This window comes from Ruditapes philippinarum, unplaced genomic scaffold, assembly GCF_026571515.1.
Source record: "Ruditapes philippinarum isolate M1 unplaced genomic scaffold, ASM2657151v2 ctg151_1_1_1_1, whole genome shotgun sequence".
Classification (NCBI taxonomy): Eukaryota; Metazoa; Mollusca; class Bivalvia; order Venerida; family Veneridae; genus Ruditapes; species Ruditapes philippinarum.
Window position 1 is genome coordinate 190,743 of NW_026852309.1, and position 25,106 is coordinate 215,848.

At 32.0% G+C, this 25,106-nt stretch overlaps 2 protein-coding genes across 3 annotated transcripts; one reads left to right on the top strand and one right to left on the bottom strand.

The window, feature by feature from the left end:
• LOC132756279 (monocarboxylate transporter 9-like) lies at nt 1-25,106 on the top strand. The gene is made up of 5 exons (XM_060747306.1): nt 1-777; nt 980-1,123; nt 22,188-22,985; nt 23,160-23,210; nt 23,599-25,106. Exons 1-5 carry the CDS (start codon nt 513-515, stop codon nt 23,724-23,726), a joined length of 1,386 nt encoding a protein of 461 aa, XP_060603289.1. The 5' UTR covers nt 1-512; the 3' UTR covers nt 23,727-25,106.
• On the bottom strand, nt 2,710-5,891 carry LOC132756288 (monocarboxylate transporter 12-like). 2 transcript variants are annotated; one of them, XM_060747327.1, is made up of 5 exons: nt 5,641-5,880; nt 4,781-4,923; nt 3,802-4,598; nt 3,576-3,626; nt 2,710-2,848 (listed from the first exon to the last, which is right to left on the bottom strand). In XM_060747327.1, exons 1-4 carry the CDS (start codon nt 5,805-5,807, stop codon nt 3,618-3,620), a joined length of 1,116 nt encoding a protein of 371 aa, XP_060603310.1. In that variant the 5' UTR covers nt 5,808-5,880; the 3' UTR covers nt 2,710-2,848; nt 3,576-3,617. The 2 variants fall into 2 exon arrangements, with proteins under 2 accessions (XP_060603310.1, XP_060603302.1); XM_060747319.1 differs by lacking the exons at nt 2,710-2,848; nt 3,576-3,626 and having other exon boundaries at nt 3,639-4,598; nt 5,641-5,891.

Sequence of the window (25,106 nt, forward strand, 5' to 3'; positions counted from 1 at the left end):
GTTAACAAAGAATAACACAATTGTGTAGCAAAGTTATCAAATGCATTCTAATAAGGAGTCGATGTAAGACTTGGTGTGTGACAAGAGACCATTCAATACCATACAAAAGAATTGTTAAACAGTAATTAAATTAATAAGTTATAACAAAAGTCCACGTAATTTTTGTTTGTTATGTAAGTTACTTCAAGATGAAAGAAAACGATAAAAATCGTAAAATGCAAAAGACCACCTTTTCAATTAAATTACTGAATATTAAACATATAAAAAAGCATTAAGCTTAAACAACATAAAACTGAAGGCAATACTTTATTTGAGGACAGAAGCAGAAATAGTTGTGCCGGGATCTAATACCCCCGTCAATGCAACAGCCCAGTTTAACAACTGTGGACAACCCTCGTATAAGGTTTTAATAAAATTTTCGAAATTATTATAGAATAGTTGGTGAACAAAAAATAATCTCTTATTATCATTCGAAGAATACTTATTCAACATTTATTTTCTATGGACTGCAGATGACACCAACAAAGGCAAATGGATTCTCAAAGACGAAGGAAAACTCTTTAAAACAACCCCCAATTAGTTTACAAGATTTCAAATCACTGGATAAGGGATGGTCTTGGATTATAATGCTGGCAAGTTTTGGGACATTTTGTCTCATTGGTGCAAATATGTATGGTGTGGGAATAATGTATGCTGTCCTGCTGAAAAGATACAACGAAAGTGTTTCGCTAACTGCTTGGGCAGGCTCAATACACACAGCATTCATGTCTGTAGGAGGTATAACTTTATGTGAATGACATTGTTTCGGCCATTCAATATTAGTCATTAGTCTGCAAGCAGATACAACCGTACACTCTTGAATATAACTCTAAATATATTTTGATTATATAAAAACATACACTCATGTTTTGTATAAGATTTAATTTATATTTTTAAGAACTCATTTATAACTCATTGACAAATGGCTAATATATTGCAGCACTGTTGTCAAGCTTTGTCGTGGATCGATTCAGCTGCCGGACAGCCGTTATGTTATCCAGAATTCTGTTTGCTGCTCGGTATTTGGGAACAGCGTTTTCACCTATTCTCCAAACAGCTGTCTTCATATTGGGCATTGTTGCTGGTATAATCCCATTTTAAAAGCTCGACTTTATAAAAATAAAAATATCTGTATTGTTTGTTAATCAATTAACAACGTTTGTACAAGCAAAAAAAACTACTTTCTAGTAATACCATTTGTTATGTACGTTAAAATATTCAAAATTTCCAAAGCAAAAGTGAAAAACGTACATCAAACTTTAAGAAATATCAGCAAAATAATTCTGTTGATCAAAATTCTGAATATGTTATATCTGCATTAGCAAAGATAATAATCTTAAAAAAAAACATCAAAAATAACCACTCTTTTGAACTTTATAACATTCTTCATGAAAATGTTCAGCACATATTTACATGTATCATAAACTTAATTCAAATATAAGGGTAGGATCACTGGCTTGATAACATGCAGCGTCAGATAAAATAATATCTCTCTGGTTTTAAACCAGGATTATTTTATAATTATAGTTATACAATACTAATAAATATACATGTACAAGTATATAAACCAATATTACACAAAATAACAGCTTTTTTCTTTCACAAATTTTTAACAAAAACAAAAAAAAATCATAAGAAAGCCTGTAATAAACATGTATATAGAAAATAAATTGACATCTGAATATAACAGATCACTTCACTCATTTCCATCGAACACTGTCAAGACAAAAAACAAGAGCATTGACTGCAGTGCCAATGCTCGTCTGTTACGGTCAACGCCAACCAATAACCAATTTTAACAAAAATTGTAAGTCAAAAAGAGACATAATTTTTGAAAAAATATTTTTTATGATAATGCCCTTTGTCTTACATTGCAATTTTGTAATGATAAGCAAGTATTTTATATATGTACCTTTTAAAATGTTGAAATTATTGGGAAATTGCAACGATGACAACGCAGCATTCATAATTTTCTCAACTGTTTCTTTGAAACAGACAAGCTAAAAAAGTTAAAAACAAATATGACACAGACTATTTTGGGTCAATTTTTAAGGTTTATTTAATAGAGCTCTAACACATGCTGTAGTAGCACTTAAACAATTGTTAATAAAATTTCATGCAATATTCTTGAAACATTATAAACAGCTGTAGAAAAAAAGCACCAAATATACAAAATTACCACACTCGGCATGAATGCTGTTCCTGCCAGTATCAAGAGACATTTAAATGTAAACCTTTCAGGTTTTACCCAGCTAGCTTTCACATATTGGACATGTCACATATTGGACTTGTATCGGACTAATGAAGGAATATTGGTCTCTCTATAAGCTATTGTCTATCAAATCACGCTTATATCATCTTTAAGTCAATACTGGGAAAATCTCATTCTAAGCCACGAGATACTACCTAAGACAATATCAGTTTTGCTTACTCACAGCCACTGGATACTATTGAGGAAAGTAACAGCGACAGAAAAGGAATGATTAAAACACATGAATTAACTGACCAATCAAATCGTGAGATTGTCTCATTGCCACGAGTTTAGTTAATCGTATTTGTATTGTTTACCGTAGCAAGGTGTCAACAAAATTTATTTATTGATAATATTCGAATGCTTAAGAACACTCGCAGCATATTATAGAAGAAATCTGTTTCTGATTATTTGTTTCTGTTTGTCTGCGAGATCATGTTTGTCTCCTCTCTTTTCTTTTTGAAAATTTCCATGTTATTTTGTATTCATCTGTTTCAGAATCTACATGAAAACACTTTGTTAGGATGCTTGAAAAAGCAGCTAGGAAAAAACACCCACCTGAAAAGAAAATACATCCACATGTTTGTTATAACAATTTAAGTAAAGATTTGATTCTATATCCACTAAAATGCAATGATTCCTAACAATAAAGTGTTCACCCTTAATATTTAATATGCTTCATGTTAAGATTTGTATTGAAAAACATCAAGGCAGCTACATGTCCGTTTAATAGTCGATTAATTACAAGTATCAAAGTTTTAATGTCCTTGATTTGTGGTTTCTTTTTTATTAAATTCAATCAAATTTCTAGCAATAAGAAATAAAAGCCATAAGCAACGTGTTATTTCTAGTAGCAGATGTCTTGTAATCCTATGTAGCAATGTTTTTGAAATTTTGAACATAAGCATGACACTAAAAGTACACAATGCAGTTCCGGTTTGGATTAACCCGTAGCTTGAATGTAAATCTCATTAAAATCCTATCCTGCCACTCCACTACCTTAAAGGATGATCTGATTTTAATGAGATTGCTTAAATGTTTACATTTTGCAGTTTAAAAATATATGTTTTACTAACTTTTGCTGAGTAATCTTTCACGTTTGACATTGTATACGTATAGAAAGAATGTTCACATAATCTAACTAAATTGTTTCTATACCACTGCTTATAAGAATATATAAAACCCTAAACTCAAGCATAAAATTTGTATCTAAACTGGAAAAGAAATAGAGATCAACTGTATTAAAAAAATAACAAAATGAGCACATTTTTGCTTTTTTGCTTACCAGCAAACGTTATCGCCTGTTCATATGTACCACCACTGTCTATCAGAAAGCCTGTAAATATTTATCAACAAGTCAACACTTAAATCATTAAATTCGTATCTATATTTATGCTATACAATTTAATGAAATGTTTAGACAAAAGTTTTTTTTAGAAAAGCAAACATTTGATGAAAATTTGTATGAACATAATCATAGATAAATTTAATAGAACTTTTTGTACATTTACCAGCAAATTCTGGTCCGAGCACGGACCCAAATCCTCCAAAGAAAAACTCGACACCAATAGCTGCTGATCGTGTCTTATACCAACGAAAGACATATTAACTGATGTAATTAGAACGTAACAGCATCCAAAAAAGAGCCCAAGCACTACTGCATAGCCTATATTTCCTGCAAGTGTATTTGAAATGTGTGGATATACAATTGTAGCCACTGATACCACAGCAAATGAACCAGAGTACAACCATATGTCTATAGATTTATGAAGATTTGCGACAAATCCAGTTAAAAGACGACCAATGACAGTTAAAATGCCCGTGAGCGACATCATGTATGATGCCTGAGCTTTTGAAAATCCTTTAGACACAATATAGACAGGAAGATGTAAATAAATCAAGAATGTACCGATACAATTCAAGAACATGCCAAAACTTAAAAGAAAAATAGGTTTCTTGTTCAATGCTTTAAAGTATTGCTTGTAAAAATCTATGAATCGTAGGTTTGTGCCTCCATGTGGCAAAGCAGTCCGATTGTTGTGAGTGCGCATGTCTTGTGTATGAAGCTCTAGTTTACTAGGGATATATGAGGCTCCGAAAACTATAATGTTCAGCGAGATTGCAGCTTGTATGATGAAAAATCCTGTAGCTCCATAGTAATCATTTGCAAGTTGCATAAGCGGTGCAAGTGCAAATAGGCCGGACCCCATTCCAGATAGTACAACACCTAAAGCAATGTCACGTCTCACTTTGAAATTGAATCCAATCACAACTATACTAGGAGTTACCCCAAGACCAGCACCAAATCCTAAAATGTAAATTAAATTATCAATCAAAATAAAATAAATCTAAAAGGTAGCAATAAATGTCTAAAATAACATAATAAATGCCATGATAAATATCAGTTGGTTTGTCTAGTAAAATCGTTTAAACTATTTAACAAGGTAAAATATTTGTTACGTGAGTTGAGTATTTGAGAGAGTGTCATACCAGCAACAATGCCTAAGGTGAAGATAACAGTTTGAATATTTGGTGCAAACGCTGTTCCCCATACCCAGCTGTAAACAGCATTCCGGATAACATAACGGCTGTCCGGCAGCTGAATCGATCCGCCATAAAGCTGGACAACGGTGCTGTAATATATAAGCTATTTTGTTAATGAGCTATGAATGCGTTTTTAAAATAAATATGCATTTGTTCTTATATCAACATATGAATGTATGTTTTAGTTTAATCAAAACATATCTCCTTTCATTCAAGAATGTATATTTTTACTAACTTGAATAGTTAATTTTTTAAGGTGCAGTTTTTCCAAGAAACGCTTTAATTTTTCAAAACTTTTAATTTTTGGTGTCAAGCTAATTTAAAACCATTATTGCTTGGCCATGTAGCTTATTTTAAACGAATTATTACTTCTGTTGCCTCTTTTGACATTAAGTACAATGATGATTAATTAGTACTTTGTATGGAAATATACATTAAGTGCTATTTTCTCCAGGTGATAAGCATCTAGAATGATCTTAAACATTTTATATATAAAGTCATGTTTTCCTTTTCTGACGAAGGAAAACAAATATGCCTTAAATTGGCCAAAATAATTATTACAAAAATAATATAGAAGGCAGAATCCCTTAAGAAAGCCCAACACTGTAAAATTGAAAATGTTGCACGCTCGGTTTGATGTAGCCCGTTCATGAACGGTAGTGTACATTGTAAGCCACCGTCCACGCCCCCAAACGCCAGCTTAAGAAGAATTAAACATTTAGCATGGGGCAGTAAAATTTTGAGATTTGAAACATCCGCAGATGTGTTCATATGGCGGTTATCATGGAACCTTCAAAAAGTTATACCTCCTAGAGACATGAATGCTATGTGTATTGAGCCTGCCCAAGCAGTTAGCGAGACACTTTCGTTGTATCTTTCCAGCAGGACAGCATGCATTATTCCCACACCATACATATTCGCACCAATCAGACAAAATGTCCCAAAACTTGCCAGCATTATATTCCAAGACCATCCCTTATCCAGTGATTTGAAATCTTGAAAACTATTTGAGTATCTTTTTAATGTGTCTTCATTCGTCTTCGGGATTTCATTGGCCCTTTTTGATTTCATCTCCATTTTATGGTAAATTATGAATTAATCGGCTGAGACGATATCAAAATAGTATCAATTTTTGTTCTTCAAACTATTCTAAAATAATTTCAAAATATTATAGAAACCTTATAAGTGACCGTAAAATAGAAATATTTTTTTATTTAGGATAGTCTTATTTTATAATATATTTTTTTAATATAATAAATCGAAAAAAAAACAAAACAACAGAATCCCTGAAGAATGCCAAAGCAGCATAACTGTATATAAGCCTTAAACTTACTTCTTTTTATAACCATCTGTAAAACAAGAAAAACACAAAACAGTTTATTTTAAAAAAATGTTAACCACTCTTGAACATTTTGTTTTTGAACATTTGCAAAGACAGTAGCAAAGGTTACTAGATGTATATACAATAAAAGTATTTGACTGTTAGATAACATACGATCATTAAATGTCAGTTCCGTTTTAATTATGTTGGCCGATTGAGACCATTTCAAACTCACGTGAATTGTATCGCTTTATACCGTGGCACAAAGGTGACATGTGTGAGTGTGTTTTTATTTATCTCGTGTACTTTGTCGTGGCCACGATAACTTAGTCGTGGCCACGAGATAGTTAAATCGTGGGAACGAAATACTATGTCGTGGTCACGAGTTACTAAGTCGCAGCCACGAGTTTCTAAGTATTTGCCACAAGATAACTAAGTCGTGCGCACGAGATAATTAACCAATCAGATTACACTATATATGTATGATTTTTTTTGACATTTAAACATACATGCAATATTAATCTTTCAAAATACTGAAGATATTCACTTTAAACTTGATACATGTCTTTAGGATCATATAAGAAAGTCACATTCCAAGACCCATGAATATACTAAGTTAAAGTCATTTGTGGGACAATTCTGTGATAGAATTTGTAAGTACGCCCTGTTAACCTGGTTAATACGATAACTTGAGAGGGAATAAGTCCAGGTTTATTTTATTTGGTAGGGACATTGCCCATGGACAGTAGATAGCCTTTAAGGATGTTTGAAGTCATGGGTCTAGGCAACCATGACACTTCATATCTGATGAATAGTTCAGAAGGAATGAGCCATGGTTTATATAATCTAGAAAGATCATTGCACCTTATCAGTAGATGACATCCGGGCATTGGGTCAAAAATCATTGTCACAATGATGCTAAATGTAAGAACCAATCAATAACTTGTATAAAAGACATTTTATAGGCAAGTGAAGAAGGGGCATCATTGTACTTTAACATGTCTAGTTAATAGGAAAATTCATATAAATAATGTAATCTGACTGGTTATTTATCTCGTGCCCACGACTTAGTAACTCTTGGTCACGGCATAGTATCTTGTGGCCACGACATAGTATCTCGTTCCCACGACTTATTTATCTTGTGGCCACGACTTAGTAACTCGTGGGCACGACAAAGTATCTCGTGACCACGACATAGTATCTCGTGGCTACAACTTAGTTACTCCTGGCCAAGACATAGTATCTCGTGGCCACGACATAGTATCTTGTTCCAACGACTTAATTATTTTGTGGTCACGACTTAGTAACTCCCGGCAACGACATAGTATCTCGTGGTCACGACTAAGTAACTCGTGGTCACGACATAGTATCTCGTAGACACGACTTAAATATCTCGTGGCCACGACTAAGTAACTTGTGACCACGACTAACTAACTCGTGACCAAGACATAGTATCTCGTGCGGACGAGTTAAATAAAATCACACACATGTCTTTATGCCACCATAGTTTTATCATAAAATGTCACGGGCAACTTACATTTTGGCTTCAGTGGCCGGTAGCGTTTATGGTTTGACTCTACATTTTATGCCTCATTTGTCTATTATTCAAAAAGTTGAGGGCAGAAATCATAGACCTCCACTTTTTGTTCCGAATTTTCACAAAAGGTCGCGTAAAAAATCAACGACTTTTTATCCGCGACGTTTTCTAAGAAATCAACGATTCTTTTACCTGCTACTTTTTTGAAAATTGGTTGTTGAGGAACAAAAAGTCACGGCCTATGATTTTGCCATCGTTTCTATTCCTGGCATGAAAAGTCGAAGCTTAATGCTCAAATTCGACGTTTTAAAAAGTATGCATCAAAACAAAATATCGCGGATTATAATGGCTGCAATCAGCTATCTAAGTAGACATATATTTGGTGGTTTAGTAGAAAATGTCGCGGTTTCCTTTGTAAAACTGGACATTTTACGACAGAAAAGTGACCGAAAAACTCGAGAGTTTCTATAAGCCGCGACATTTTATACAATTTCAATATAAAATCTGGCGGATTTAAAAGTTGCTCGCGAAATTTTACAAACTGACAGTAAAATTTCTCGCGATTTTAAATTGGACGCTGTCGGCCACTATATTTAATGTACTTTATAAGGTAGGTATTGAAAAAAACTTATTATTTTTCTCATTCAAGATAACGTTACATATTGTTTTTGAAAATAAAATCTCGTTGAAAACTTCTTTCATTTTTTTTTTAAACCAAGACATTCTTTTCATCTGTAACATAGTCTTTTATTTTTTATTCATCCACTCCAAAGTATATGTCATTTACAACATTGAGTTTCATTTACGAACATTCACTAAGACGTTAAATGGTAACGAGTCTCATACTTAAAGGACTAGTTAAGCATATTTATTTTAAAGATTTATAAACATTTTAACAAGTAGTAATTCCTTACCGTAAAAACAATCAATTTTAACTCGAATACATCACATTCTTTTACCGTATTCCAACTTTACTCATGTTTTCTGAATTTGATTTTTTTCCACATGTCATCTTTTCTTAAATTTAACTACATTTAAAGCATTAACGACTGCCAATGTATTAAATGTCATGAAAAGATTCATAATGTTACACAATAAAAAAGTGATTTAATCAGGGTATATATGATACACTTTGTAAACTTCGTGATTATATATAGCGATAAACATAACATTTGCTTCATTTTTCACGGTCAATACCTTTACATTGAATATCATCATTAAGTGTAGAGAGGGGTTCTTTTAGAACCCATAATATTTTAAAAAAATAACTATTAAATTTTCAGATTATTTCAATTGATATGCGTTTTAAATGACATTTTTATTTATATTTTAGGAAGTACTACAGGGTTTAAGGTAATGACGATCCTTTCCTAGCTTAAACACAGATCATAGGTATTTTATTTGTCAGTAACCAGCATAGAATGTTTCTTGACCAATAAAAATCATGAGCGCCAAGAAAGAACTCATAAGATAGTTTTATAACAACGAGGTTTGGTCACGTTGTTACTTCTAGTGTAATAATGATTTGATTCAATGCTGAATCGAAACGTTCCTTATATTCTGGAATTGGGACCTATTTTGCACTCATGTAACTTTTAAACAATGACTATAGAAAACAAGTTTTTTTATCACACAGGCGGAAATGCCATTTTAAATTGTAGTTTTAGAGCCAAAAATTTCTCAAGTAAACTAGTAAACTAGTAAATTAGAGATCCTGTTGTTGTTAATATCTATAAACCTATTTCTTTTCTTAACTCTGCACTTACTGAAAACGTATTTGAATAAGTAGATTTTAAAGCACTTTCATTAACTTTTATTGGGACAACTCCTTCTTTACTTCGTCAAGTCGAGATTTTTGCGAGGGGATTCAGATTTGGTACCTTTACTACATTTTTGCATGGCTTTTGATGGATGTATTTTAGACATAACCATCGCATTTGATAGAGTTTGGCATCATGATTTGCTAGTGAAACATCATGTGTTACAATTACATCTGGAGTTTCCTAAGGATCAATTCTTGGGCTTCTTTCTGACATATATCAATGAAAAGTTGTCATACGCCAGCCTACATTTCGTCTCTTTTACAAGACCAGAACACTAAATATTAGTTACATAATTCTCAATATTTATACATTTCTTACAAAAACTTCTCTATCATTCACCTTTTTTTTGTTATAAGAAATACACATTTCATGCATTGACCCAAATGTGCTCCATCGATCTTCGGATTCTCTTCTCTAAATTGAGACACAAGACCATCTAAATATCTGGAAAAAGTGATCCCTCGGAAGCCTTAAAAACAGCAAATTACATGAAAATTGCAGATTTGGTTTGAGGGATAATGAAAAGTGCAGCATCCTCGCGCCCCGTAGCACCGGCATGATCCATACTCAACATACCGTTATTAGATGCTGTATATAAAGTTTATTAATAGCAGTGGACGTTTTTTTACATAAAGATTATTTTATTATAAATTTTCTTTTAAATACCAGTAAGTCGCATTCAAATTAATGTCTTATTTATTGTCTTCTGTTTCCTGATATTTCACTGAAACTTTTCTTTTTCACTGCATTTCATACTTATTTCTAAATTGTTTTTGTTTAAACGTAACGTTGCAATATTTGTTTTCTTTGTAAGTTGCATGGAAAAACTTTTCTGGCATATACAGTGTATGTATGTGTAAATATATTTGCAATGCAGGAGAGGAACTATATAAGTTCATTTTCGTTGTTATTCCCAATATATGTATGCATATGTGTCCATTTGTAATGCGCCGAACAAATATAAAAAAGTTTATGCTTAAAAATCTATAATGCAATAAAAACGACCCACACACTTAAGTTGAAGGAAAATACACAGTTAATTTACCTGTAGTGGACAATTGATAATTATTTGCACCGTTCATTAATTGAATAAAACCTATAAACATATAGAATTGATATAGAAGTATTGCTGTTCTTAAAATGAAATAATTCTCTCATTGAACTTCGAGAAATGTTTTCTTTGTACAAAGTGATAATTAAAAATATATTAGTATCAGAAAATGTACATGTATGAAAAACCACGTAACAATGACATTTGAGCCGCGCCATGACTAAACCAACATAAAGCGATTGCAATCAGCATTGATCCAGACCAGCCTGCGCAGTTTTGGTGTGATATTTGACTTGTCATTCTAATTAATTCTTATTTGCATATTGTTAAAGAGTTATTTCCATCTTCTTTTTAAAAAATGTTGTATTACATTGATGAAGAAGAAAAAAACAAAACAAAAAACATTTTGGTTGGATTTAACTGACGCCAACTTTCCTAAGCAATTCTATTGTTCAATGTAGTGATGCAGTGACAGGATACTGTTTATGATTTCAAGATTTCAAGATTTTATTCAATCAAACCAGAAGGTCATTAACCCATGTGGTACATATATTACAAATAAATTTTGAACAATATATAATATTACAAAATATACATGCATAATATCTGAACATACCTCTACATGTATCTAGTATATGTACACAATCATTTTAGTCTCTTATATATATGTGTTCATAAATTTCAATAGAAAGGGGACATAACTATACATTTATCTCCCTTGCACTGAGGCGTATTTATAATATAATTTATCAAATTTTCGATTAGTGAGACTTTCTAATTATGTGTCATATATTATCTACTCATATATTGTTGTAATCATTAATATAACCTTTTTGCTTCAAAAACCCATACAATTCTGATTCTGAATAAAAACCGCATCATGCATAAGAATAGAGACTAACAAATTACACGTTTTGAATATTGTTTTGGTATAATAATCGCATTTGCTGTTATATATATAGTTTTTTTTAATGTTGTCGAACTGTATTAGTATCTTAGCTTTACCGACAAAAAACGAAAGAACGAAAGTGGTAAAACTTTGATTTGAATTGAACTTAAAAGCGTAATAATGATGAGCACATAAAATGCGTATAATATGTGACTTCACCCTTAATTTGAAGTTTCACCCGAAACGAAAGTTGTGAAACTTCAACACAGGTTATCATTTTATTTAACAATTATTATCTCATGTAAAGAAAGTGAGGTTTACATAATAGGGTAAAATTATTCAAACACGTCATACACTACATTATTACTTATATAAAAATATACCATATCAAATCGATAATAACATGAAAGCATACACACTAAATACTGCATTTCTTGTTACAGTGAAGTAATTTTAGCATTCAAAGCATTAATTACCATATAACACAGTTTTTCTCAAAGTAAAAGCCTTTTAAATATACAATGATAAATTCTTAAGGATTTGCTTTTTATCGTTCATTAACAATTCTATAAATTTTTGCATATTTGGTCGCTTCCAGTAATATTTTGGGATGAATTGTTTTCTCAAATCATGATACAAAGAACATTCTAAGACAAAATGGTACTCGTCTCCAAGTATATTGCATATATTACATTTCCTTTCAATAACTGGTGTGCTCGTAGGCCTGGTCCACCGACCAGTCTCTATACATAATCTGTGCGAAGATAGGCGTAAACGTGACAAATTTATACGATATTTATTAATAACAACACTATCTAAGTACGACTGAAAACCATGATTAGCAATATATTTATACAATGAGACTCTGCTTGAATCATTTAACCTACCAGACCAATTTTGCAAAAATTGATCTTTAATACGTTGCTTAACATTTAAAAGAAATACTTTTTCATCACCTATTGTTTGAAACAACCAGGCATCATGAAAACCAAGAGTACATAATACGTTTCTCGTAAGTGAACACCAATTTTGTTTCGTTGGATTTATAATAACATCATTATATAACATATCATATACCTTTCTACAATATATATTGTCGTTTGAATATAATAACTTCACCCAGTATCTAATTATATTATAATATCTAAAATTCTGTAGTGGCATCCTACCTAACTCTCCATAGATAAAGTCATTTTGTGTACTTTTCTTAACATTCAATAGACGTTTGCAAAATTGCATAGATTATGTAATCTTTCAATTGATAATCCTTTATTAAAGCCCAATACATGTACTTCACTACCATAGTTAAGAATTGGCAAAATTAGTTTATCGAACAATTCTATTCTATGTCTAACGGAGATATTTGTAAATTTATATAAATATTTATTCATTTTAAAAATTGCTTTTAAAGCTTGTCCAGAAAGTGTATTTTGTGTTTCAGCAAAAGAACCGCCTACTGTTAAGACTAAACCAAGGTATACAAATGATTTAACAATTTCTATAACATTTCCATCGTAATAAAATCTTAAGTCATCTGAAATTCTACCACCTTTTCTAAAAATCATAATTTTTGTTTTTGCTGCATTGACCACTAATTTCCATTTCTGACAATAATCAAACAACAAATCAAGATTGTTTTGTAACTCTAAACTATTGTTTGCAAAAATCACAATATCATCAGCATATAATATTAAAAACATTTTAAACATGTTAACATCTATCCCTTCAACATCATGTTTAAGGTACATATCTTCAATATCGTTAAGGAACATAGAAAATAAAAAAGGAGACAAACATTCTCCCTGTCTAACACCCAATGTACATTGAAAACTATCACTTAAAGTGTTACAATATTTTACTCTAGACTTTACCGATGTGTACATTGATCTAATTATATTTAATATATTGCCTCTAAGACCAAATTTGATTAATTTTGTCCATAAATTGTCCCTGTTTACATAATCAAAAGCCTTACTAAAATCTATAAAAGCACAGTACAATTGTTTATTGTTATTTATAAAATGATTTATCAATCCATGTAAAACAAATAAATTATCAGTATTTCCTAAATTAGACCGAAAACCTGCCTGTGCTTCAATATAAACACTATATGTTTCTGCCCAGTCCGTTAAACGATTATTGATAATTCTAGTAAATAATTTACCTAAAGCACTGAGCAACTTAATACCTCAATAATTATTTTCAACATAATGATTCATGCTTCCTTTTTTATGCAAAGGTATTATAAATCCTTCTGACCATACGTCTGGAAAATGTCCGACTTGAAAATTTTTGTTAAAAAGTGTTAACAAATGGGGTATCAATGCCTCTTTACTATGTATAAACAATTCATTAATATACATATCTGGACCTCCACTTTTGTTATTGCTTAATTGTTTAATAGCGTTTGATAAATTTATGGATATCATTTCATATCATATGATTTACAGCACAGTTATATAAATAGTGCATCAAAACATCATATCGTTGTTTTTATTTGAACCTTTATAAGTCCCCTTTTTCATTTAAAGCAGCATGCCTCCAGATTCATGCTAATTTTCATGAAAATTTTGAAATTTGCATTTGAATGTGTAATATTGTGTAGTTACCAAAAGGAAGCAATTTACATATTGTCAATGACAAACTAAATACTGTGATTTGTATACAGGTCAGTGTTGGATTTGTCTTGGCAAGCACATTTATTGCTCTCATATTTTCTGCAGATCACTGTTACCCGAGCTGATTTCGTTGAGTTGTTGCTCTTTGGACTTGCAACAATATCAGGCAGGTGGCTTTAGTGAGGAGATAAATAGAGGCTCGCAAGTAAAAGACTTTGGAGCATGCGGCATTTTCTCCAAAACATATTTGCAGGCATTTGTTTTAAGCTTCACTTTTCGATGAAAAGTTGAGCTATTGTCATGACCGTCTCCTCGGCTTTGGCGTCGGTGTTGGTTAAACTTTTTGGTAAGGTCCATTTTCTCAGAAACTATAATAGATTTTCTTCAAACTTGGTATACATGTTAATTTTTATCAAGGACGCTATTTCAAAAGTGCAAAATGAGTATACTTTTATGTAATTTAGCCATTATATTCAACAACAACAAAAAAAGCCCCAAAACAACCGGATTAGTTTCACTTTAGTCATTAATTAAACATCTAACCCTATGTAATGGTATACTTTTTGTATCATATCTATTTTGATGCAAACAATTATTAAATTTTGTAATACAATCGTAGTACCTTTACACACGGGGGTGGAACCCCATATGAATCTCAAAAATGAGCATCGGTAAAAATGATATGTGAATTTCCGCTGCACCAGATGTGAAGCATAACACCAGATGTGACTGGAAAAATAGGCCGATCGCAGGGTAAGTTTTCATCTTTTTAAACATTTATATAAAATTCAATCCTTTTTTTAAGAAAATCGAAATGTGATTCTACCCTCCTGACTCTCCTCTATATTACCCATTGTTGTTTTGGATTTCTATGCAGTCTTCATCGAGATATTCTTTCCGTCGTGGGTTCTGGTGTGTCCAAAACATGCAATGTGAATGAAGAAAATGTCACTAAACGGACTCAAAAAACAGAGATTTTACGAAATCTCACTACAGGTCGATGCTAAACATTCAAACAAATCCTGGTTTAAACATTTATTGAGATTTGGCTACATACAAGGGAATCGCTGCTCAAAATTACATTTGAGCTCCAGATGTGCTGAAGAGATTCATAAGTGATGTAGAAAACCATCTACAAAACTACGGACCACTTCCATATAATCATTGAATAGCCAATGTATAGAAACAATATAGGTTTTGCAGCTTTGGCTGAAAGTTCAATTGTAACATTAGTGTGTTTGATTACCGCAGTGACAGAGCTTACTAGCTTATGCTAGCATTAGAAATACTAAAAGGCCCGAGTACATGAAAATGTTGACGCAGAGCGGATAGTACTCTTATGATAAACAATTCACTAATAAATGATATGTAACTTGGACAAACCAAACTGAAAGTATTGAACTTTGTAAAGCTATTGTGTCATATAATATGTTTCTATAATAATGTTTACATTCATTAAAATATATGTCACTTTAATATTCCACAAGTTATAGTTATAGCGACAGACTGTTATGTGTAAATATCATGGCCTGATGCGACATCGAAGGTTTTTCTTTACAAAATAGGGGTCGAGAACATTGTCTGTAAGGAAAACCCGAGATGCCGCCCCAGGTCATGATATTTCTACATAATAGTCGAGTTCAATATATTATAACTGTTTTATCGCATGATAAACAGAAATGAAAATTTTAATAAACATAAAATTTCAATTTATGATTGGCTTCTCTCCATAAATTAAATTCCCCACCCGAAACCTCGGTTACTTTTTATGTAACGTGTCAATTACCGATATTGTAAACCTCTCATCACATGAGCCAATCAGAAGTGTGTTGGGTGTTCCTGATTGGTTGGATGACCAAAGACACAGAAAAACATTGCTGTAAATAATTGGGACGCGACAGTACTACACTAACCGCCGTTTCATCAGCATTTTAATGGCATGCCAAAAGATGGATTTTTAAATTTATATCAATAAGTCTATTATTAACGATTATTGTTATTTTCTCGGGGACTTGAAATGGATAATATTGCAAGTAATGCTACTCATGAAAAGATTCATAGAGGCAGTGCCTCCTAGCGCAAAATAACATGAAAAAAATTAAAAGGTTTATAAACAAGTACGTCCATGCACCAGACAAAACTTTATGCAAACCCATTTCCACATTACATATCCCATTAATAAATTTGTTTTTTGCTGCTGTTGTTGTTGTTGTTGTTTTTTTTTTTGGGGGGGGGGGATTACAGAGCAGGCATAAAATTCAGATAGGCATTGACCCATAATTGCGACTGTGGGCATGAAGTGAACCATGTAAATATTCTGCAGGGACGTTTCTTGATGTGGAAAATAAATATGCAAATCTACTTTGATCTTTTTTCTAAAGTTTATCACTAACTTTCTTACAGCATCATAACAAATTCAAACATGCTTCACATTACTCCCCTATTAAGAAGACAGTGCAGTCGAGTGAATAAATAATTAATTAATTAATTAATGCATGGTGGCATAAAAAGGGAAAGATTGCAGTACACACGACGTCAATAAGTCAAAATAAGCAAGGCCTTACCACCATATCTACGTATTTTCAAAACCTTTCGTATGCAGAATGTCTTATATCTCTTTCTATATGGATACTTTGTTATTCAAGCTCGTCTCGTGAAAATGTGTTTTTTCGGATAATAGTATTTATTACAGAATGATACACAATAGAATAAATCTAGATTGCTGTATGAAAGTGATGCGTAATTATGTTGCTATTTTTTATGTTATGCACATATGAATCTCTTCATCACATCTGGAGCTCAAATGCAATTTTGAGCAGCGATTCCCTTGTATGTAGCCAAATCTCAATAAATGTTTAAACCAGGATTTGTTTGAATGTTTAGCATCGACCTGTAGTGAGATTTCGTAAAATCTCTGTTTTTTTAGTCCGTTTAGTGACATTTTCTATATTCATATTGCATATTTTGGGCACACCAGAACCCACGACGGAAAGAATATCTCGATGAAGACTGCATAGAAATCCAAAACAACAATGGGTAATATAGAGGAGAGTCAGGAGGGTAGAATCAAATTTCGATTTTCTTAAAAAAAGGATTGAATTTTATATAAATGGTTAAAAAGATGAAAACTTACCTTGCGATCGGCCTATTTTTCCAGTCACATCTGGTGTTATGCTTCACATCTGGTGCAGCGGAAATTCACATATCATTTTTACCGATGCTCATTTTTGAGATTCATATGGGGTTCCACCCCCGTGTTTACAGGCTTGTCATTTTTTATGTGTAACCGTATGCGTATTCTTAATCAAAACTGGAGCTTTAGAAGAGGTCATACTTTCGCATTGGCTAAAAAATGCAGATTAAACCAAAAGATTATATTGGGCATGAGGTGATGGGAAGACAATTAATTTTAAGTATGTAAACTTATATAGAAACTAACACTACATTGTTTCCTAATAAAAATGAAATATTTCATAAGTCTCTTTGGTAATTTGTGACTTAGATATTTGCATTTATAAACAGTGTGATCAGCAGAAAAAATCAATGAAAAGGGAGTACTATAATGCTCTTTAAAGTTATTTTAAAAACAAAAAATTGGTTGGCTACCCTTATACAATAAAATCACTTTTATGTGTCAGGCATTTCATTCTCCTAGGAAAATCACCTCTTTAAAGGAGGGAAAATCATTGTTAAGTTTGGATTAGGGGCCATTTCTCATAATGCAAGTCTATAGGAAAATCAATGCGAGCGTATGCCCAAGATACTAAAATATTATCCTTGTACGCGACATTATTGTTTCATCTATTAAACAAAAATTGTCAGACTTGTCGATTTGTGTAAAAAAAGAAAACTTACAATAAAGTACTACAGTTAACTTACTATCATTCTTATACATTTTGCAATATAAACATGGGCGATATCGCCTTATGTTTTTAAATTATTTATTTACGTACTAAGGTTTCAATTTGAAAGACATATTTTTTGCTTCTTCTATATCAAATTTAGATATTGGTATGATGTTTGTTTAATCTTGTATCATATGGTAGTCATTGAAATATTGTACATATGTGCACGTTTAAAAAAGTCATTAATATGTAACATAAAATCCGTTAAATACACAAAGAAAAAACACAACATATACATGTACTCAGTTTCACAGTTCCATTGCCCAAACGTAAAGTAATTACAGAGGTTTCGAATAAAGTTCGTTCCCATATTTATGGATAAAGCAAAATTTTGCAAAAAAGTCAATTTCGTTAACATAACGAAATCGTTAAATTGAATTTTCTGGCGGAAATTTCGTTCAAGATGTAAACAAATTTCCCAACCAGATTACCGCATTTTCGCATATATAATTTCGTATATACACATATCATTTCACCGCTGAATAATTTTCTGATATTGTGCTCGTAATGATCTTAATACATGTTCCATGTTTCTTTTGATGCATAGCTTCTGATGTTTGCAGTACTGTAAAGCTGTGATCTGCTGTAGCGTTTCGTTAATCAGGCAGTTCAACCAGATTGATAGAAGTTTATTGGTGGACTGATATTAAAAAAAAAATATCAAACAAACTCCAGACCTCTCTCTACCTAAACGAGCATGTAACCCCTCGACCACGGGGCAGTTATAAGATAACAGCCTGTAGAAAACGACATTATTCTAAAATAGGGTTTGTAACCGTTATTAATTACACAATATTAGAAATCTTCGGCCAATCGGGAACTATCTTTTTCTTCCCCGAGAAGGCTTGAAAATTAATACGGCTGTCATTTGACAATCTTTAAGCAGTGATCTCCCCTTAAGTTTTCGGCGTTTGTGTACTCATTTATAAAGGGAAATAACCGCTTCGAGGATTTCGGACTACTGAATAAGCATATGAGGGTCAGATATTTCGCTACCATTATTCGTTTGCCCTTTTTTGTTTTTAGTTATTTTGTACCAATATTACAATCAAAAATAACAACTGCAGGCTACGTAAAATTAAAGCGCATTTGAACGTGTGCATGAAAAATGCATTATTTAAGTTTGGTAAATAATGATAATAATAAATAATATTTTCTGTCAAATAACTTGATACTTGTGGTTTATAGCGGGCTTTAAAGTATCATACACAAGACACGTGCATTTGAATTGCAGTTAAGTTATACGGAGATTTTGTTGCGTAGATTTTTATATACAATGAGTTCAGAAATTAGGAGATCGTATCAAAGGTAAAAGTTTTAAGCTGAAAAAAGTTGAAGTGGTTACTGTAACAATAAATACAAATATTTTTTACCTTAAACACCTAATGCCGATATTCATATATCAAGGTATTTTCATAAATTTTACAAAGGCACCGATACTATAACGAAAAAATAAAAAAAATATATAGAGATATATAAGCCGAACGGGAATAGATTTGTTTGTCGTTTCTATTTTTTGACTGTGACATTGTATCAAATACTATAGTAACTGCTTTATAAAGTTACGTTTTAGCGTGTTACATGACACCTTTGATACCTTGACAGTAGTGTCAGTTTTAGATGTAGTTTTAATTTTCAAAATTAAAATTAGGATAAGATTGCAGATAAAACAAAATACAATTTATCAAACACAATTGATTGAATGCATGTGGAATACGGCACACGACTGTGATTTTGACAACTTAATACTTATTGTGTTTATGGGAAACAATCGAGTTAAAATATTAATTAAGGATAAGTTTGGGAAATGAATATACTTAAAACTTCCTTATAGAATTACAGCTTCATATTATTATTTTATTTTAAATAGTGTCAACTTTTGCTGTGTTTTTGCAAATGTACAAAGACGAACTGTTCAAGAGGGGATAATAGATTTATTGCGAAGGGAATAAACGAAATACTTCAGGAGCAAAAACATACCAAAGAAAGTGAGTACTGTTTTGTTTTCGGGAGCATTTAGAATGCCAATCTTTTTTGTTAGAGCTTGATATAATTGTTAGAGCTTATTTTCATTTTTAATTTACGTTCATTTCTAAGGGTTGTTCGATATGAAATGTACATTTAAACTTTGCTCGATTCCGTAGTTGCTGATAAGCCTGAACAGCTGTATTCAATATGATTTCAAAGGTATAAGCACTGACATTAAGCTAAATACATTTTTAAACTTTGATGTGAAACTTTACGTTTATTGCTTACTGCTGGTTATTACAGGAACAGATTCGAAAGTGTTTCAATACGCTTATAGTTTCCAACACAACCGAATATAAAATTAAATTTATATATAAAATAACTAATCACAATTTTGATAAAGTTGAGGAAATTAGAGCTGATATAAAAGTTCTCACAAAACTAGGTTCATTTGTTATTAGGTATTACAGATTTTTACCGAATAAGGGTAAGTTTATAGGCCTGATAAGGTATTTTATGAGACAGTTTGTAGGTGGAGAAATAATATTCTGACTTGCACAGAATCCGTCAAAGATGCAGCTAGCTCTGGTCGACCTGTGACTAAATTAGGCAAAACACAAGAATAATGATAGGTATACAATTTGCTTTCCGAGATGCATTTTATTTTGAAGCATATTTTGAAAATACGAACGACTTAAGATGGATACCCAATATATATTGACAGATGACCAAAATGGTAAGAGTACAAACTGCTTAGCATTTGCTCAAATTGCTTCCAAACATCAAAAACAATTTGAAAACATTGGTAATGGCAAAATATGGCTAACCAACAAGGAAGAAGGCCTGCAGTTGCAAAAAGGACCATAAACACAAAGATGGTCCTTTTTTTATACATGAGGGTTTAGCCGGACAAATTTCGGGAAAAGTGTTACGGACTGATGTTACCGATATGTTACGCTTAAAACCTAAAATTATTATCCAAAAAACGGCACTCTGTGTCAGAATTTACGTCATGATAATGCTCCATTATACACCTCTGAGATTTGAGAGCATTTTGTTCGAAGAATGTTTTCGTCTTGCCACACCCACTATACACACTCCATCCCCATGCGTCTTTTCCTTTCTACAAAATTTTTAACTGGTCGTCGATACAAGACCCGACAGACCATTAGCTCAACCGTAAGTCAGTTTCTCAGATGTTTAAATAGATTTAGAGATTGAAATTATGTATTTCAATATTTTAAAGCTTTGTTAAGTTCATGTGAATGGGTCAAATGCCATTTAGATATCGTACAATACACATTACATTTCGGACAACCCTCGTATAAGGTTTCAACAAAATTTTCGAAATTAATATAGAATAGTTGGTGAACAAAAAATAGATAACCTCTTATTATCATTCGAAGAATACTTATTCAACATTTATTTTCTATGGAATGCAGATGACACCAACAAAGGCAAATGAAACCCCGAAGACGAAGGAAAACTCTTTAAAACAACCCTCAAATAGTTTACAAGATTTCAAATCACTGGATAAAGGATGGTCTTGGATTATAATGCTGGCAAGTTTTGGGACATTTTGTCTCATTGGTGCGAATATGTATGGTGTGGGAATAATGCATGCTGTCCTGCTGGAAAGATACAACGAAAGTGTTTCGCTCACTGCTTGGGCAGGCTCAATACACACAGCATTCATGTCTCTAGGAGGTATAACTTTATGTGAATGACATTGTTTCGGCCATTTAATATTATCATATCATCTCTGTCTGCAAGCAGATACAATCGTACACTCTTGAATATTAGTAAATATGTTTTGATTTTTATTAAAACATACACTCATGTTTGGTATAAGATTTAATTTATATTTTTAAGAACTCATTCATAACTCATTGACAAAATGGCTTATATATTGCAGCACCGTTGTCAAGTTTTGTTGTGGATCGATTCAGCTGCCGGACAGCCGTGATGTTATCTGGAATTCTGTTTGCTGTTGGGTATTTGGGAACAGCGTTTGCACCTAATGTCCAAACAGCTGTCTTTACATTTGGCATTGTTGCTGGTATATTCCCATTTTAAAAGCTCGACTTTATAAAAAAAATATCTATATTGTTTGTTAAACAATTAAAAACGTTTGTACAAGCCGAAAAAACTACTATCTAGTCATACCATTTGTTATGTACGTTAAAATATTTACATAATATTTTATGATTTATTTTTATTGATAATTTATTTACATTTTAGGAAGTGGTGCTGGTCTTGGGTATACATCTAGTATGGTTGTGATTGGATTCAATTTCAATACAAAACGTAACATTGCCTTAGGTTTTGTACTTTCTGGAATGGGGGCCGGTCTATTTGCACTTGCACCACTTATGCAACTAGCAAACGATTACTATGGGAGTACAGGTTTTTTTATCATACAAGCCGCAATGTCATTAAACATTACAGTTTTTGGTGCTGCCTATTTTCCTAGTAAACTAGAGCTATATACAAAAGAAATGCGCAGTTACAACAATCTGACTGCAATGTCACACGGAAACACAAACCTACGATTTACAGAAGTCTTTAAACAATATTTTAAAGCTTTGTACAACAAACCTATTTTTCTCCTAAGTTTTGGAATGTTTTTAAACTGTATTGGCACTTACTTGATATATTTACATCTTCCTGTTTATATCGTGTCTAAAGGATTTTCAAAAGCCCAAGCATCATTTATGTTGTCACTCACAGGGATATTAGCCGTCTTTGGTCGCCTTTTAACTGGATTCGTCGCAAGTCTTCATACATCTATAGACATTTGGTTGTACTCTGGTTCATTCGTTGTCGTTTCAGTGGTCACAATTGTATATCCATACATTTCAAATACAATTGTTGGACATATAGGATATGCAGTAGTCCTTGGACTCTTTTTCGGTAGTTGTTACGTTCTGATGACGTCAGTTAACATGCCTTTCGTTGATATGAAACATGTATCTGCCGCTATTGGTGTCGAATTATTTTTCGGAGGAATCGGTGCCGTACTCGGACCAGAATTTGCTGGTAATTGATTATCATCTATATGATTATTCTAAATCACTTCACACTGTTAAATCAATATTATTTATTCTATTTTAATTTCTATTCTCATAGCAAAAACATAGCAACATTATTTGAATATAAAATGAAATGTTTTAAAGATACTAGGAATCATTTATGGCATTTGTCTATATACAGGTCTACTGATAGACAAAGGTGGAACATATGAACAGGCGATAATCTTTGCCGGTAAGCTTGCTTAGAATTTAATATCTATTGTTACAGTGTTTTTTTCTGTTTTTTGGTGTTTTGTTGTTTATTTAGATGTAACATATAATACTGATGTTCTTTCTTAATTTTTAACGTTAGTTTCAACGAAAACATATATATAAACATTTATTTCATTTATACGAACAAAAATGAGAGGTAACTCTGCTAAATTTAGCCACAGACTCTTTTTTAACAAGGAAAGCAGGTTAAACACAACCAAATAAACGTGAAATGCTTTCAGGCAATAATTGTACTGTATAATATTAAATGGAAAGGGCATCAAATATTTAGGTGCAAAAACTTTTTAGTTAATATATCACTATAGAATAGAGAATCATACATCATAACTATTGCATTTTCTTTTCAGGTGGATGTTTATTTGTAGCTGCTATTTTAAGCATTTTAACAAAGTGTTTTCACGTAGATACGGATACATCCAAAATAACATGGAGATTCAAAACACGATCCAACGGAGACAAGCTTGACATTTCTTGAAACTCGGTTAATAATTTCTTCTGTTTTATGCCGCATGTGTTCACTTACAATAGTATAAATGAAAGTGTTTGTAAACCATCGGTCTTAGCAGATTTAAAATGCCATGAAAAACTGTATTATTTAAAGACAATGTTTTCGATCATCTCGTTTACCAATGTAATCAACAATATTTACTATATTTTTCACTGATTAGTTTTATACTGTGTGTAATATAGATTTCAGGACTTGTTGAATTCATTACTTTACACACAATTGCTTTTGTAACGCGACCGTAGTATGTACAAGAAAAAACATTAATATGTATTATTCGTTAATGACCGTTATGCCATAGGAATGCCTTTACTATATTACTTATTATCTAATGTTGTACGTTTATAGTTTCCAAATACCTGAAATTTCTTCTGTAGCTTCTTTGCAACAAGTACAGTTATAATGACTTTGTTTACATTAATTACATTTTTCGACTTTTATTACAAATATTTTTACTTTTAACGCTACTTTCTTTAGCTTTGAAGCATCTGACATGCTTAAAATCATTATTTAAATGTCGTAAAATTCTTTCTTAAGGAGAAAAAAGTGTGCAAAATGTGCCTTTGAACACATAATTTGAAAAAAAGCAATTTGCATTTGTAGTGTTAAATTCAGTGTGAATGTAAGAATTTAAAACATTCGCTTCTTTTATTTGAGCTATTCATAAAGATGCATACTGTATTATTTGTAGATATGCGTACCAGATAACTTTTATTTCAATTTCCATATAGAACTGGAAAATAAGTGATATTAAATTATAAACTAAAAAAGTAAACTTACATTGTTTAAAATTAATGCAACTTAGCAAAAATGGGTACTGTAATTGAATACACTTTCACTTTTTCGTATGACCGCCCGCGAAGCTACGGTTGTTATTTTTAACATGAATTTTTTTTGAATTGTCGAAATATTGTAGAAATCATTACGGATGTTATTTCTAAACTGGATTTTTTTTTTGGAATTTGCAAAATATTGTGGAAATAAGTAGACAATCACGGCTTCAACACAAAGAAAACAATACCAATATAATAATGTTCTTATCTGTTTTTCCGATTGTTTATGAATAGGTTCAATACGTTCAATTCTAATCATTTTTGTTTCCAACTTATTTCTCAAGAAATTGTCCAACTACATGTTTGTATAGATATATGAGCCGCGTCACAACAAAACCAACATAATGATTTTGCGAACAGTCCGCGCAGTCTGATCAGGATCCATGTTATTCGCCTACCAAAATCTATAACAAAAAGAGAAATTGATAGCGAACAGCATGGGTCCTGAAGCGAACAGCATGGGTTCTGATCAGACTGTGCGGATGCGCAGGCTGATCTGGATTCATGCTGGTTGCAA